At 33.9% G+C, this 14274-nt stretch overlaps 2 protein-coding genes across 3 annotated transcripts; one reads left to right on the top strand and one right to left on the bottom strand.

The window, feature by feature from the left end:
* The first annotated feature begins 1006 nt into the window (after positions 1-1006).
* Positions 1007-11761, top strand: LOC117239034 (TBC1 domain family member 25). The gene is made up of 9 exons (XM_033504291.1): positions 1007-1784; positions 4503-4612; positions 6573-6668; positions 6756-6918; positions 7612-8269; positions 8697-9084; positions 9156-9467; positions 9638-10054; positions 10142-11761. Exons 1-9 carry the CDS (start codon positions 1743-1745, stop codon positions 10560-10562), a joined length of 2607 nt encoding a protein of 868 aa, XP_033360182.1. The 5' UTR covers positions 1007-1742; the 3' UTR covers positions 10563-11761.
* A 143-nt stretch (positions 11762-11904) lies between these two features.
* LOC117239082 (growth hormone-inducible transmembrane protein-like) lies at positions 11905-13979 on the bottom strand. Of its 2 annotated transcripts, none has more exons than XM_033504361.1 (5): positions 13822-13979; positions 13411-13628; positions 12884-12995; positions 12174-12791; positions 11905-12105 (listed from the first exon to the last, which is right to left on the bottom strand). In XM_033504361.1, exons 2-5 carry the CDS (start codon positions 13610-13612, stop codon positions 12018-12020), a joined length of 1020 nt encoding a protein of 339 aa, XP_033360252.1. In that variant the 5' UTR covers positions 13613-13628; positions 13822-13979; the 3' UTR covers positions 11905-12017. The 2 variants fall into 2 exon arrangements, with proteins under 2 accessions (XP_033360252.1, XP_033360262.1); XM_033504371.1 differs by having other exon boundaries at positions 13710-13949.
* Positions 13980-14274: the final 295 nt, after the last annotated feature.

Below are 14274 nucleotides of genomic sequence, written 5' to 3'. Positions count from 1 at the left end.
CAATATTTCGCACCAATAGGAACGCTCGATTCGACGTGACAATACATTGCGCCAATAGGAACGCACAATTTCATTTGACAATATTCTGCACCAATAGGCACGCCAGATTTGACTTTGACAATATTCTGCGCCAATAGGCACGCTCGATTTGACTTTGCGATACATTTCGCAAATAGGAGCGCACAATTTTCGTATATACAAGCGCGCGCAAACTTAGTGTATTCAAACAGTGAAATTGATAAAATTGAGGAATAGCAAACATATTTAAAACAATGTTCAGTAGCGATTACGAATAAGATTATGTTCTTAATGAAAAGCTTTTATCTGTTACACGAGTAAAGTTGTTATTATTACATAAAATATGGTATGTTATTGCTTATTATTACATGAAAATCGGGGAAATTGTTCTATCCTGCTTTGTAAGTGTCTTTATTAAAGACAAATGCGATCCTTAAAAATTGTTAATAATTAGTAGCAGTTTAGAATAGTCCTGGAGAATCGATAGCGAAACTGTCATAAAAAGAGAAATTTCTTTAATTGAAAATAATTTATCATTGTTTACTTTGCTATTAATCGATGTTTAGGTCATAAAATTGTTATTTTATAATACCAGAGAGGAATTTCTACTATTGCCTTATACGTGTCATCGTTCAAAAATATAGTAAACGATTAATTTCTCCTTTTTAGGCAACTTACAACTAGTTTTATTGTTGCGCGATTTTGTCATTCTTATATTTCTCTATCTCGGATAGAATAGTAGATATGAATTTTTCCGTAGAACCGTACAATTAAATAGGTTCTTGTCCATGCTAGTGCACGACCAAACAGGGCAGATCCCTAACTTTAAGCTTAAATACATAGGTTCTTGTATATGCTAAATTCCAACCAAACAGAGCAGATCCCTAATTTTATAGGTTCTTGTACATGCTAATGTCAATTAAACTCAGCACCTGGCCGCATGGTGCAGCAGCTGTACCGTGGAACAACTAGAACTACGGGCGTGAGCACTCAGTTCCTCTCTGGTTAAACTAAATTTGGCGTCAAACGCGGCTCGCTTCAGTTCGCTCGCTTCTTTCTTTCTCGCTCTTTTTCTCTTTCCTCGCGAGAACGTAACGCCAATTTCTATCGGCATTTCTATTCGTCTGCGTTCCGCTTGTCATCTTTCGAAATACCATCCCTCCGTTCGTCCCAACATCAGTGATTTTAACGAAGAAAGGGACATACAATTTCGGCCAATTAAACACGAGACACGAATCACGGCAGCAGACGGTATCGTCAGTCAACGATCACGGTGACGACGACTGATCTTTGTGTAGTCGAAACTCGAGCAACGCGCGAAACGATTTCGAAACTTAATATTCTGAAACGTGTCATCATCGACAGCTGTTGGGGTTTTGGGATACACCTCGTCATCGCGAACGATCATGAACTCTTATGCCAAATGTCAATCGGCGGTTGTTCAAAAACTTGGATTTTGTTAGGGAAACGTGGTGGTGCTGTGCCCTGACAAGACGCTACTATGCTTTTCTTGGGAAAAAGTGAAAGCTTTAAGGTGGCTCGTTACGCGTCGCGTGAAACGAATTAACCTATCAGAACTGGATTACCCATAAAAATGTGGAGCTTAGTTCGGTGTCATAAGAAAGTCCTCGAGGAGATGCACATTTTGATGAATCTGGAGCTGTCCTGAATTATTGAACGTCTTTTTTCGCGTGCACGAAATAGCCTGAATATCAACGTCAAACATGTTCGGTTGTCCTAGAGAAGCTGTGCGCGTCAAAGTAAAGGTACAGTTCATGTTATACAACATAATATTGCACGTTTCGCCATTACATCGACACCTCGCATAAAATTACAATGAAACTTTCTCGAAAATAATGTTTCATTATTACACGCTAAAGGACATTTAAAAACCAAATCTATTCCGATCGTCGAATGGTGAAATTCTCATTGTTGAATTTGATAAAAAAGAAATATTCTTCATCGATAACGATATTTCCCTGCGTTTACTATTCACTCTTTTATATATATATATATCGTTTACGAAATACTTGAAATGATAAATTTGCAGTGGGAGCATAGGGATTTAAAGCTTCAATGTAACATCATTGAAAACGCAGTCTCAATATCATATAAGCTCAATATTACTCGAACTCGAAATCGAAGCGTGAATTCGCTCCAGATAATAAAGACGAATTCCATTTCTATCTTCCTAGGTAATTGTAAATTGTTACTACCCGTAGAAAGTTTCTGATATGCACGCATATGTACATATATGTACGTGTACGTCTTTTAAGTAGATTCGGATAAAGAAAGCGAGGCGTCGCGCGGCAACGGCAACACGTCGCGTTTCGTAATTGGAATAACCAACGTTCTGTAAAAATAATTAGAACGCGTCGCTATTTCACAGGGATATTCGGCAAAATGTTCCTATGGCATTGCGGCAGAAATTTCGAATCAGGAACAGCCGTAACGTCTCTCCTATCTTCCTATGCAAACCCTGCAAATGCCTACGTGTGACACTTGACAGAAAATTAAACAAATGTCGGAGAGTTGTCTGTACCGAGACAATGTATAACATCCTATTATATATATTTATTTATATATCTTATATCTTGTCTTGTTATATATATATATGTATATTTATTAGTACACAGTTTGAGAATCAAAGTTTCATCCGATTTCCCGGCAATTATTTTTACCTTCAAAAAATTAACAAACAAAATTTAAAAGCACAAGACATCTGCTTTTACAGAGATACAAATATGGATCTCTTTTGTGTCTGTTATCGAATATGTATTCTTCATGTGCAAAAATTGGAAAAATACTGGTTGACTAAAATATTTCTAATAACTCGCAATATATTGCTGCTATAAAGCGGATTTTATTATTTTGAAACTCTCGTGTTATGGTTTATTTATTTGTACTCGTTATTGATGGTAGCTTATTAAAATACTAAGAAAAGAAATGTCTGTTCGTGTGTCCTATATGGAAACATTACTGAAAACATTACAACCAATCATTTTGTTTCATATATGTATATATGTATTTCATATTTCATATTAAATCGAAAATATTAATAGTTTCGTTGCAATATCTAACCTTAACCTCAAAATCCTGCAATTCTGCACGTGTTAATATTATCTGGCAATGGCATAAAGTGATCCAATACATTCGATCGAAGTTAAAACAAGTATAATTAAAAGAGCATTTATATAATAGGTGTGACAGTGTAACTGCCAACCGAAATCGACTTCTAATTTTATATATAGAAATCCTTTTAATATTATTCTAATCTCGTCCTGCTTTTTTCCCTTTATCTCTCTCTCTCTCTCTCTCTCGTTTTTCTTACATAATTATATGTACTTTCGTTAGGTACTTTCGTGTACATATTGCTTTCGTTAATATAAACGTCAAGTTCCTTTTTATAATATAATTTTATACATGTATATCCTATTATATTATTATTATTTAAATATATTTAAATAATATAATTGCAAAGTGTAATAGATTTTATGGAATTTTTGTACGTCTATTACTTTCACAAACTTTTCTTAAGCTTCAATGTATTGGCTCGTATGTACGTGTAACACCAATTCGATACGGTATCTCCATTTAAAAGAATCATAATATTCTGTAAGAATATTTTGTTCTATGTACTTATTTATCATCATCACGTTATCGTTACGCTTCATCATAATTATCTTTTTCTAGGAACGTTAACAAATATTTTGTCCATTATTTTTGCCGTACAATATAAATATCAAGTTTTATCCGCAAAATAGCGTTCGAATATTTCAATTTCATCCATTTGTTACAAAGCTACGATCATTTGAAGTTAACGAGTACCAATGTTTCGTTTCGTTTGCTTCATCATTCGAACTTTGTCTACGGCTCTCCCATTATCTTAATGATCGGTAAAGGATCGGATGTGCTTTTATAATTTTCTGAAATCTATAGAATGATGTTCAAATATTTCTATTGCTTGAACTACAGAAAGATTGGTCATTTTTGTACCTTGGAAAGGTACCTCTTTCCAAGTTCTTGCGTTTAACGGTCAAACGATTCAAGGCTAATATTATGCACAGTGAAAATAACACTGAAACTTAGTTTTCGATTCATGAAAAATCAAACGAGATTTATCAACTACGCCTGGAAAACTTTAATCCTGCCTGTACTACATATATTATATATATGTAAATAATATCTACCATTTAAACTATGTACACGTTGTGCTTAGAAAAAATAGGTTTACTTTGATAACACTTAACAAATTTCTCGTATATATATAGCAATTATTTATTTAAATGTTGAAATTAATAACAACCATATAAGATATATTTTTTGCTTTCTGTATAAAAACAATTTTTCGAGATTTTACCGTCATACAATACAGTGAATTGTTCAATTCTATCGAAGACAATTTCAATTCTAGAAACGAAACGAAACGAAACGAAACGATACGGGACACACGTTTTATAACAGAGGTAAACATTTATGTTTAGAAATGCGAGACCAGACATCAGCCAGAGTATCGGAAGTTCAGCGTGGACCCGCAGATAACATCCATCGAAGTGCTTCAAAGTATACTCATCAAAGCGTTCGATATCAAAGGGTGAGATTTTACTGTTATTAATGCCGAGCAATGGTCGTGAGTGAAACTGAGGAATAAGAAAAAGTTTCAAGCCGGACAAAAGTTTATAGAAAAAAGTTAAGATCATTTGTAAGAGTTCCGAAAGCGATCCTTTTCGTATAAAGGGTACAACAGGGGTCTACTACATTTCGGTTTATCGTAATAGAGTGCAGTAGCTGCAAGAAGTACCTACAATACTATCGGTCTGCTTACAAGCTGTCTTGAATCTACAAATAATCACAACTATTTCCACGAATCTTTTATCTTGTGGGCTAGGTAGATTATTGGCTCTACCCATCTTCTTCGCTTCAATTTAATATATTATTTTAAATAGTCTTGCTATTTTAACCTATTAATTCAACGCACCATTTCTCCGCTGTATTTGAATATTCGTCTTAAATTAATATTCGCAGCAAATACAACACCGAATCGTTTTATATTTATCGTGTCAAGCATCGTTCACGTTTCAATGAACTCTCTTGCTGGTTCGTAGATAGAGCGTGAGTGCGCGAGCGCGTGATTCTAAGGAAAATCGCGATCTCTTGATTATATAATTTTAATATCTGTAACATAGTGCGATAATCTGTCAACAATACGTTGTCGTGCAAAACTTTTGACCGCTACTCTACCTTCGGCTAATGTTCATTTGCTTTGGACGCGTAGCGATTACCATTTATCTAGAAAACCGAGCACGCGTTTCACAACACGTTAGGTCGGAGAAGGAAAATTTTCCACGAGTCTTTTCTCATTACCAACTATGAAAGCTAAACATAAACTATTAGATAGTAATAATAGAAAAAGAATCATTTTTCGAAAAGAATATGGAAGACTTATAAATTAAACATAAAATGTTTAATTTGAATTTTATCTAGAAATTGATGTTTTGTTAAGCTTTTTCTGAATTATTTAAACTCGAACTACCAAGAACGAGATCGGCGTTTAATTATGACAGAATCGTAATAAATACGATACGAATCGAGCGCTATTTGAATGCCATTTGTGTTACTTTCGCCAATAATTAAATTAGATTGTATTCTCGTGTTACTATCGGAAAAGAAAGAGGTAGTATTTAATTACATGTATCGAAAGTATAAAAGAAATGAACGTAACGGCAGATGGCGAGAAATTCCGATTTGACTTTAAATTACAATAATCTTGGAATATATTTTTTCACTTCATCGTTGCATCGATTAATGGTAGATAGCTCGATCGGTTTGCAATTGTCTGCTACTTTCTATGAATCATTCATTTACGATGCAAATATTTCGAAATAATACAAACAGATTTAGTGAGCAGAGGGAAATGTTAATAATTGAAAAATTATGCACGCTATATATAGCAGTTTTTATATCAGTAATTTATTGATATCACCCCTATCGGGTTGCAAGACTTTCAAATCTACAAATTCTTACAATATTTAATTCACCGTTCGCACTAAACTCTCTCTCTCTCTCTCTCTCTCTCTCATCCTTACATACCATAAATATACCACGAATTCTTTTACTTATTTCACCTACACACACACACACACACACACACACACACACACACACACACACACACACACACACACACACACACACACACACACACACACACACACACACACACACAAAGACAAACACACACACAAAGACAAACAAACAACATAATGTGTAATAGTTACGATATAAATTAGAAACTTAAAATTGACAAATATATAGATTAAAGAACGTAGATTTAAAAGCATTCATCGTATAAAGCATTTTTCATCAATACATCTTTTATTAATCGATTAAGCTCGTATAATGAGCGCAAAATTAAATGATAAAAAATAGAATGTTTTTCTACTTGATGATTATTTTACACTTAATGTAGGAGTTTAACACTTGAATATCGAGACAGAATATCATTAAAAATGTTAACTTGCGATAAAAGAAATAAGTTTCTGAAATATTTCCAGAGAATTCACAGTTTCTTATCGAGCAATAGATGACTATGGATCGGAAACATACTTATTCCTACTTTCTGACTGGGACTTGGATGCAGCATTTATCAGGTAAATATTTTATATAATACCACTGGTACCTAGGTGATTAAAGATACCAAACTCCGTTGTTTCAACCGATAACGTATTTTATTATAGCGCTTCTGAACCCTATCTATATCTGCAAGTCAACTTAAAGCCATTCGGAGAGACAGGCGACTGCGAATGTTATTGGGAACAAAATGCACAGGAAGTGTCCACTCGACAAGAAACCGGGTTTCCATACAAGACGCCCAAGTTACCGGGTCTAATAATGAACAAGGCGAGTACTTCGCTCGTTGTCTCTCGATCATCTGTCATTCTGCTTCCAGTTATTCCTTTTATTTTCCACTTCCTTCTTAACTGAATACAAGGATATCATATCACAATATGTTTGTATGTATCTTCGAGGTGATCACAAGACATCTGAATGGTTAACCTTGCAACGTTATTTAGGATAGAATTGAAATGTATATTACATTTTTTAATTTCTAACGCGTTACTTGTAGCAACATGCAACACAGAAAGATTTTTCTCTTTTACCTATTTTATATTCCCCGTTTACTTGTTACATTATTTTTTATGGTCATCGATCAGTCTAACAAATCAGTCCTTTTGATAAATCAAATTTTCTCAGTTTTGGTCATTTTAATATCGTATAAACCAAAGTGGTTTATCAAAATTTAAACTTCTCTCGATTTAAGTTTCTCTCCATTTTTTACTATATTTTTCCAACCGTCTGCCACAAAATTTTCAAAATTATACATGCAATTTTCTCCTAATTTTGAGCATGGCCTACAATTTTTTCCACATCTCGATTATATTTCACTTTTTCGGAAGCATTTAATGTAAAGATAAGATTGGTCAGAATTAATATGTTCATAAAAAAGTATTTCGCAATTCATAAAATTTAAAAAGATCAATTACCATAGAATAGATGTATACGTTATGAATCTGACCGGTTTTTTTTTTACAGATGGAAAGAACACTGAACATGGTTCAACGTGCTCTGGGTAATTTGAGCGAAGAATCTTCGCACCAGCAATGTGCTCAACCACCACGACCACCATTGACAGACGCAGAGTTTCGACGATTTTTGGATCCCATCGGACAAGTAATACACCCTAAAGAATTACGAGCCGTCATATACTTCGGTGGAATTGAACCTAGCCTGCGAAAAGTGGTTTGGAAACACATTCTAAACGTATATCCCGAAGGAATGTCCGGTCGCGAGAGGATGGATTATATGAAGAAAAAGTCGCAAGAGTATCAAAATCTTCGAGAAAGATGGAAAATCTTGGTACAAAAGGGACAAAATGTCGGAGATTTGGCATATGTAACGAGTATGGTACGGAAAGATGTTCTAAGAACGGATAGACATCACAAGTTTTACGGAGGTTCTGACGATAATCAGAATACGGCCAGTCTCTTTAATATCTTAACTACGTATGCCTTAAATCATCCGAGTGTCAGTTACTGTCAAGGTATGAGCGATCTGGCTTCGCCTTTATTGGTTACTATGAGGGACGAAGCACAAGCATACATATGCCTGTGCGCTCTTATGAGGAGGTTGAAAGACAACTTTATGCTTGATGGAATTGCTATGACTACAAAATTTGCACATTTGGCTGAAGGTATGTAAAATTTAATACGTTATTTAAATAATTAGGAGATTGTGATTTCTTTGGTATAAAAAAATGTCATATGCGTAAAAGTTACAACGTAATATTATAGCTATAATAGTTACAGCTATAACTGAAATATAAAATATAAAGTAACTTATATATTCCCAGTTATTAAAAAATATATATTATTATATATTATTAAAAAATTATGATTTTTTACATTACCATGTAATGGAACCATTTTTTACATTAAAATGAACGGTAAACGAGAAAGGAAAAGATTATCTTTCAAAAAGCAACTGATTGATGTTGCTTGTCCTTAGAATAGGAAGAAAACAATCTTCTAATCGATGTATATAATTCTTTCAAATTGGAAGATTCATTTAATAAATATTACGTCTGTATCAATTGTTATAAAATATCTACATTTTTTAAGGTTTACAACATTATGACCCAGACTTCTATGCTTATTTAAAATCCCATCAAGCGGACGACCTATTGTTCTGTTATCGATGGCTTTTATTAGAAATGAAACGTGAATTTGCTTTGGACGACGCTCTGAGAATGCTCGAAGTTTTATGGGCTGCTTTGCCAGCGTCACCGCCAAACGGAGAACTTAATCTGGCCGAAGTACCTTTTCCTCCACCTTCGCCACCGCCAAGCCCAAACGTAAAACATATTCGTGAGAACGCATACACGAAAGTTTGTGCTATCAGACGACAAAGCTCTTCCGCGAGTATCGCCACTACTGGTAAAAGAAAGACTCTTAACGCGGAGGATCCATCTTTGCAAAGCTCTACAGAAACTAACGGTGACTCAAAAAGGTACTTCTATGCAAATCGATGAAAGCAGTGAAATAGAAATAATAATATAAAGTGAAACCCGCTGTCTACAGATCGAGCTCTCCTTACGAGACGTTTTCTGAGCCAGAAAATGATTTGACGACAGCGAAAAATCGAAGAAACACAGAATCTACGGAAAAGTGCCTAAGTACAGATTCTCTGTCTGGTAAATCTAAACGCGTAAACTTGCTGGAATTGAAAGAAAGACTGTCGTTACCTAGTAAAGAACATCAACAAACAAAAAATAATGAAAATGATGGTGAAAAGAAATGCGCCCGAGTAGTAAAGAATTTGAACGAATTTTTGAACTTCACGAGCCTCAACCGTAGCAAAATAACACCAAGCGATGCTGAACCAGAGTTGAGGTGAAACAATATATTTTCAATATAAATACAATATAAATACAATATATAAATACAATAGTTCAATATAGATAAACATAATTTATCAGAAATACCAGCATGTTATTCTTATCCGTTTTATATAAATAATGGGTAAAAATAATGTTATAACCGGTAAATATATTATTTTTTAGACGTGTTTCGAGCGAGAGCGGAGTAATTAGAGTTTTAAGAGATGAACCAAGTTCGCCGGATGACCCGACAGATTTTTTTCCAATGACTACATCAATGACTAGAGAATTAAGACTGGAACTAGAATCACTCGATCGACAAGTCTTCGGACCATCACCGCCAAGTGATCAACAATGTGATTGTGTTCTATCTAAAAGAGAAAGCGAATTAGCCGACAGCGAAACAGATACAGAGTTAGCAAGGTGTAGTCCAGCTGCGGATGTATTTGTATGGGAGAATCCTCTGCACACGTTACAGCAAAAGAATCATCCAGCTACTCCAGATGAGCAAGCAGAACTCGAGTATGATGGCGAAATATTAGAAGATCAGAATGGTGTTAAATCTGTTACCCCAATTAGATTACTTAAACGGACTACAAGGTATAGACCAACTTTTTATAATTTCACAAGAATTTTATATTTCGAAGTGTACACAGCCTTAAATATAAAAATTATAAAATTTCATAGGTCCGAATCTGCTTCGGACAGCGAGGAGGCAGAAAGTTGGCACCAAAATGCAACAGTACAAGAAAGTCCAATAAAACAATCGGTACAAGAGCACTGTGAAGAAGCCACAGAGCTTACAAATCTTATTCCAGCAGGAACTTGCGAAGATCAGTTGGGAGAAACTTCTCTACCTCCACCTCACGAATTTGGTGGTGGTAATCCGTTTCTTATGTTCCTCTGTATTACTCTGTTATTGCAACACAGAGACTTTGTTATGCGTAATCAAATGGATTATAACGAAATGGCAATGCATTTCGATAAAATGGTTCGTCGACATAACGTTATTCGAGTGCTCAATCAAGCGAGGCAACTATTCGCTGGTTATCTTAGAAGGCATTCTTCATCGTCATTAGGTGCAAAGTCAGATTCTGTTAATGTGTAGCCTGATAATGCTTGAATATTCATTGTACTTATCGACACCTACCATATAACATGAAATACGAAATGGACGATTTTAAAATATATTGTGTACCGTTCAAGACAAATCACAAAAAATAAGTTTAAAATATGTTTTTTAAATCTAAAAGGTGAATCAAAACACTTCTGTAAATGAAGAAAGATATCAGGTAAAATGCGTATCAGTGATAAGCTAGGCAATAAGAAATTTAAATAATCTCCTCGAGGTGCTCCTTTAATCGTGCTTTCGTAAAAAAATCATTAATTCTTCGTGTATTCCTTTAATCTTTCTAAGCATATTAATTGCGATACATATTATGTATATTCGATCCAAATCTTATTATTGTTTGATGAACATATGTCTCAAAGTATGATAATTTTTATATTATTTATTTGCATTTATCTACATTTACTGTCTATTGATGAGTTTCTTATTAATAAAAGTTTATTTTCTTAGGACAAACTAATTTTAGTTTGGAAGGGTTAACCTTCTTGGCGATCATGTATAATTAAATACAAATACACATATAAACCAATGTCATTATCTGCCGTGTGATAGCACGTAGCAGCAGTTGAAAATAATTCTTATATTTCGCATAATTCATGGAACTAAGTGAAGTAAACGTTTCTTCGATACTTAATGTACAAACATTGCAACAGACTTTAAAACGTAATCATGTTGAAAATGACACGACATTAAACCCTCCGTCTGCAACTTTATTTTTACTAACGTTGTCTGCATACTGGTTCACTTAAATTCATCCACATCCTTTTAGGTCTTTTGTGTTTTAAAAGAACCCCAAACATTTTTTAATACTCTTCCAGATCTCTAGAATATTATTTCATAGTTTTCATTGCTACATCTTACCTTCATTTCTCTAAGAGAAGCTACATTTAAACGAAAATATAGGTAAGCTGAGAAATTACCTAATTAACAGTTATAACTACTAGTCGACAACGACCTGGTATGCAGATGAAAGGTTAAATATACTTTATCTGCGACACTATCCTTTGACACTATGCACAGTATCGATTGCACTGCATTATCTTTCTCACTGTACCTCGATTTAAAATTAAGTGACTGGCTTAAATTTGTAAAATATCTATGATTAATTTAGTAGCTGTATCTTACTTTGTTCTCGAACAATGTGTTTGAGAAACGACAATAAACTGCATTTAATTTTATCGCTAGTAATTAAGTATAAATACGTCCTCTGCATGTTTTCCAGAAGAAATTTACTTTTTCTCTGTTTTATACTTTATTTTAAATAAGCTAATAATTTACATATCATCTTATAATATAACATGAAGTAGATTGTATATATAAAGCAAAATAATTTTAAGTTTATTTTAAGTTTAATACTAAATCACACCGTTTTTCAAACATGGTATGAGACTCCATAATTCTTTTATTGACCTACTCAAAAAGACATCCATTCTTTTACTTTTGTCTTTTACTTCCTCCATTTGCTAACATTGTGAGGATTCTTACAAAGATATTCACTGCATCCATATAAACAGAAATCGCGCTGAAATAAGAAGTATAAAATGTATATGTTGTGTTTGTCAAATTTCACATGTTTATTAAATTACTTACTTATTAATTGGATCGTATGGCCTTGCTAGGTAGTCATAGGTTGGATATGTTTCTGCTTGTTTGATGATACGTTGTGTATCATACAGAAGAAGCATAGAGAAGAGCACCAGACCACCATACAAAGATATTGAATACAAACCAGATCCAAGAGCTGTTGTAGGTGGTAAAAACATTGATCCAACACTACTTGCAAATACAAAACCCAAGCCAATCGCTAATGGACCTCCCATGTTCAGAAACTTTTCATTTGGTGCACAAACTGCAACTACTGATAAACCACCAACTACACCAGCAGTATACCATGCAGCTCTAAGAACCAAAGGTCCCCCAAGTAAATACAAAGGTGCAAGAAATGCACCAACAGTACCAGTATGTATCAACCATGCTATTTGTTTTGCACCAAAACCTTCTTTGTATGGGATAGTCTGTAACAATATTCCACTACCCCAAACAGATGCTAATGTTACTAACATGGCAACCCATCCTTGACGCATTACCAAGTTCATCATAGTTGGTGAACGTAAACATAGTGCTGCAGCTACAGTGCTGCTTACTATAGATGCACCAAGGTACATGTATGTAGTCTTAATTCTATCTTTCACATATTGCGGCCATAACCTATAAAGAATTATATATTGTATTATATTCTATTTTGCTATTCTACAATTGATAATATTCTCGTAACTGTAATACTGATTAAAAGATAATACTTTGCATAATCTATAGCTCCCATAGATGGTGACAAACCCAAACCATAATAGCATAATGAACCTATTCCTATTACAGCACCACCAGCGACAACTCCTTTCCCAATAGTGAATGCTATCAAAGCAAAAGTATTTTCAGTAGTAAGTTTAATACATATATCACAGAATTAACTTTACTTAACTTAACTTAACACAGAAGAATTAAGACTCAAGAATTAACAAAGCAAATGAATTTTAGAAATAAAAGAAACATATTAGGATTATTTATTGCGCATGTATAACATTATACCAATAAATTGGTTATAATGTATATTACATGATAAATCTTAGAAATGTTAAAAAATACTTATAAAATAGGATCACCCCTCTCCCCTCCTTATTACTACATTCAATGAATATACAAAAATTTGGAACAGGTCATATGAAATAACCTATAATCCATATTCATAATTGCGATTGCATCATATTGCATATGTGTTCTCTATTATTACTTTTGTTCTACATACTTTATGTATGGATTGAAATCTTACCTGTTTCTCCTGCAGGAGCCATTGCCTGCTCTGAAATAGTGGCTGATCTACGAGCCGATCTTGCAAATGCACTTCGTCCATCGTTAGCAAATAATCTGGTAGATTGTATTCTCGGAATAAACGGTTTCGAATTAATTGGAGCCTTTAGTAGACTAACCAAATTTGATGAGACGGTACTTCGACATACCCTGGCAAGCATCATTTTTGCATGCTCATGTCTGAAAAATAATATATTTATTAATAAAAACATCGATGATATCCGCATATTAGCCTAGGTATGTTAAACAAAAAGTACACACGATTTTGAACGAATTATCTTTCAAAAGTTTGAAAAATATTCACATATCTATCAAGATTTATTTAAAACCTCAGATCAATAGTTTTTCGCAAAAATTTCTTGTGATTACTCACAGACGCGGTAAGCTGCAATTGTTCACGACAAATCAATATCTCGAATCGCTAACGCTGACAATTTCCGTGATATATGCGTTTGAAACTTCGAAATAGATATCGTACAGATAGTAGAAACATTGTAAAGAAATCATGATGTACGCGATGAAAGTGCCATCTTTGGTACATAGTTGCATTGAATTTGTTAAATTTTCGATCGAACATATCAGATCCTAATTTATATATTTCATATATATATACATAGATTGAATTTTACTTTATATTACTTTGCATCATAAAAATAAAAAATCATTTGTTTTTATAACAGAACAAAAGGTTGTACATTATATCTCTTTCTAATTGTTAAGAAATATATACGTGGTTCGGAATGATTTCTTCGTTTAGTAGTGTGCGGATACCCGAGATTACGCACTCGAATAGGCTTGGGAAAAGTTGGAAAATACGTACTATTTT

This window comes from Bombus vosnesenskii, unplaced genomic scaffold (genome assembly GCF_011952255.1).
Source record: "Bombus vosnesenskii isolate JDL3184/JDL3185 unplaced genomic scaffold, Bvos_JDL3184-5_v1.1 scf7180000013264, whole genome shotgun sequence".
Taxonomy (NCBI): domain Eukaryota; kingdom Metazoa; phylum Arthropoda; class Insecta; order Hymenoptera; family Apidae; genus Bombus; species Bombus vosnesenskii.
Note: the sequence above shows the minus strand (reverse complement) of the source record. Positions and strands in the feature narration are given on the sequence as shown.

What these genes read in the sequence shown, in the direction of transcription:
- LOC117239034 (XM_033504291.1), top strand. Translation starts at nt 1,743, where the DNA reads ATGTTCGGTTGTCCTAGAGAAGCTGTGCGCGTCAAAGTAAAG. An exon ending in CTGTGCGCGTCAAAGTAAAG is followed by an intron (nt 1,785 to 4,502) that starts GTACAGTTCATG and finishes ATTTATGTTTAG; the next exon opens with AAATGCGAGACCAGACATCA. An exon ending in TTACTTAAACGGACTACAAG is followed by an intron (nt 10,055 to 10,141) that starts GTATAGACCAAC and finishes AAAATTTCATAG; the next exon opens with GTCCGAATCTGCTTCGGACA.
- LOC117239082 (XM_033504361.1), bottom strand. Translation starts at nt 13,612, where the DNA reads ATGATGCTTGCCAGGGTATGTCGAAGTACCGTCTCATCAAATTTGGTT. An exon ending in GGCTCCTGCAGGAGAAACAG is followed by an intron (nt 12,996 to 13,410) that starts GTAAGATTTCAA and finishes TTGCTTTGATAG; the next exon opens with CATTCACTATTGGGAAAGGA. An exon ending in CCATACGATCCAATTAATAA is followed by an intron (nt 12,106 to 12,173) that starts GTAAGTAATTTA and finishes TTCTTATTTCAG; the next exon opens with CGCGATTTCTGTTTATATGG.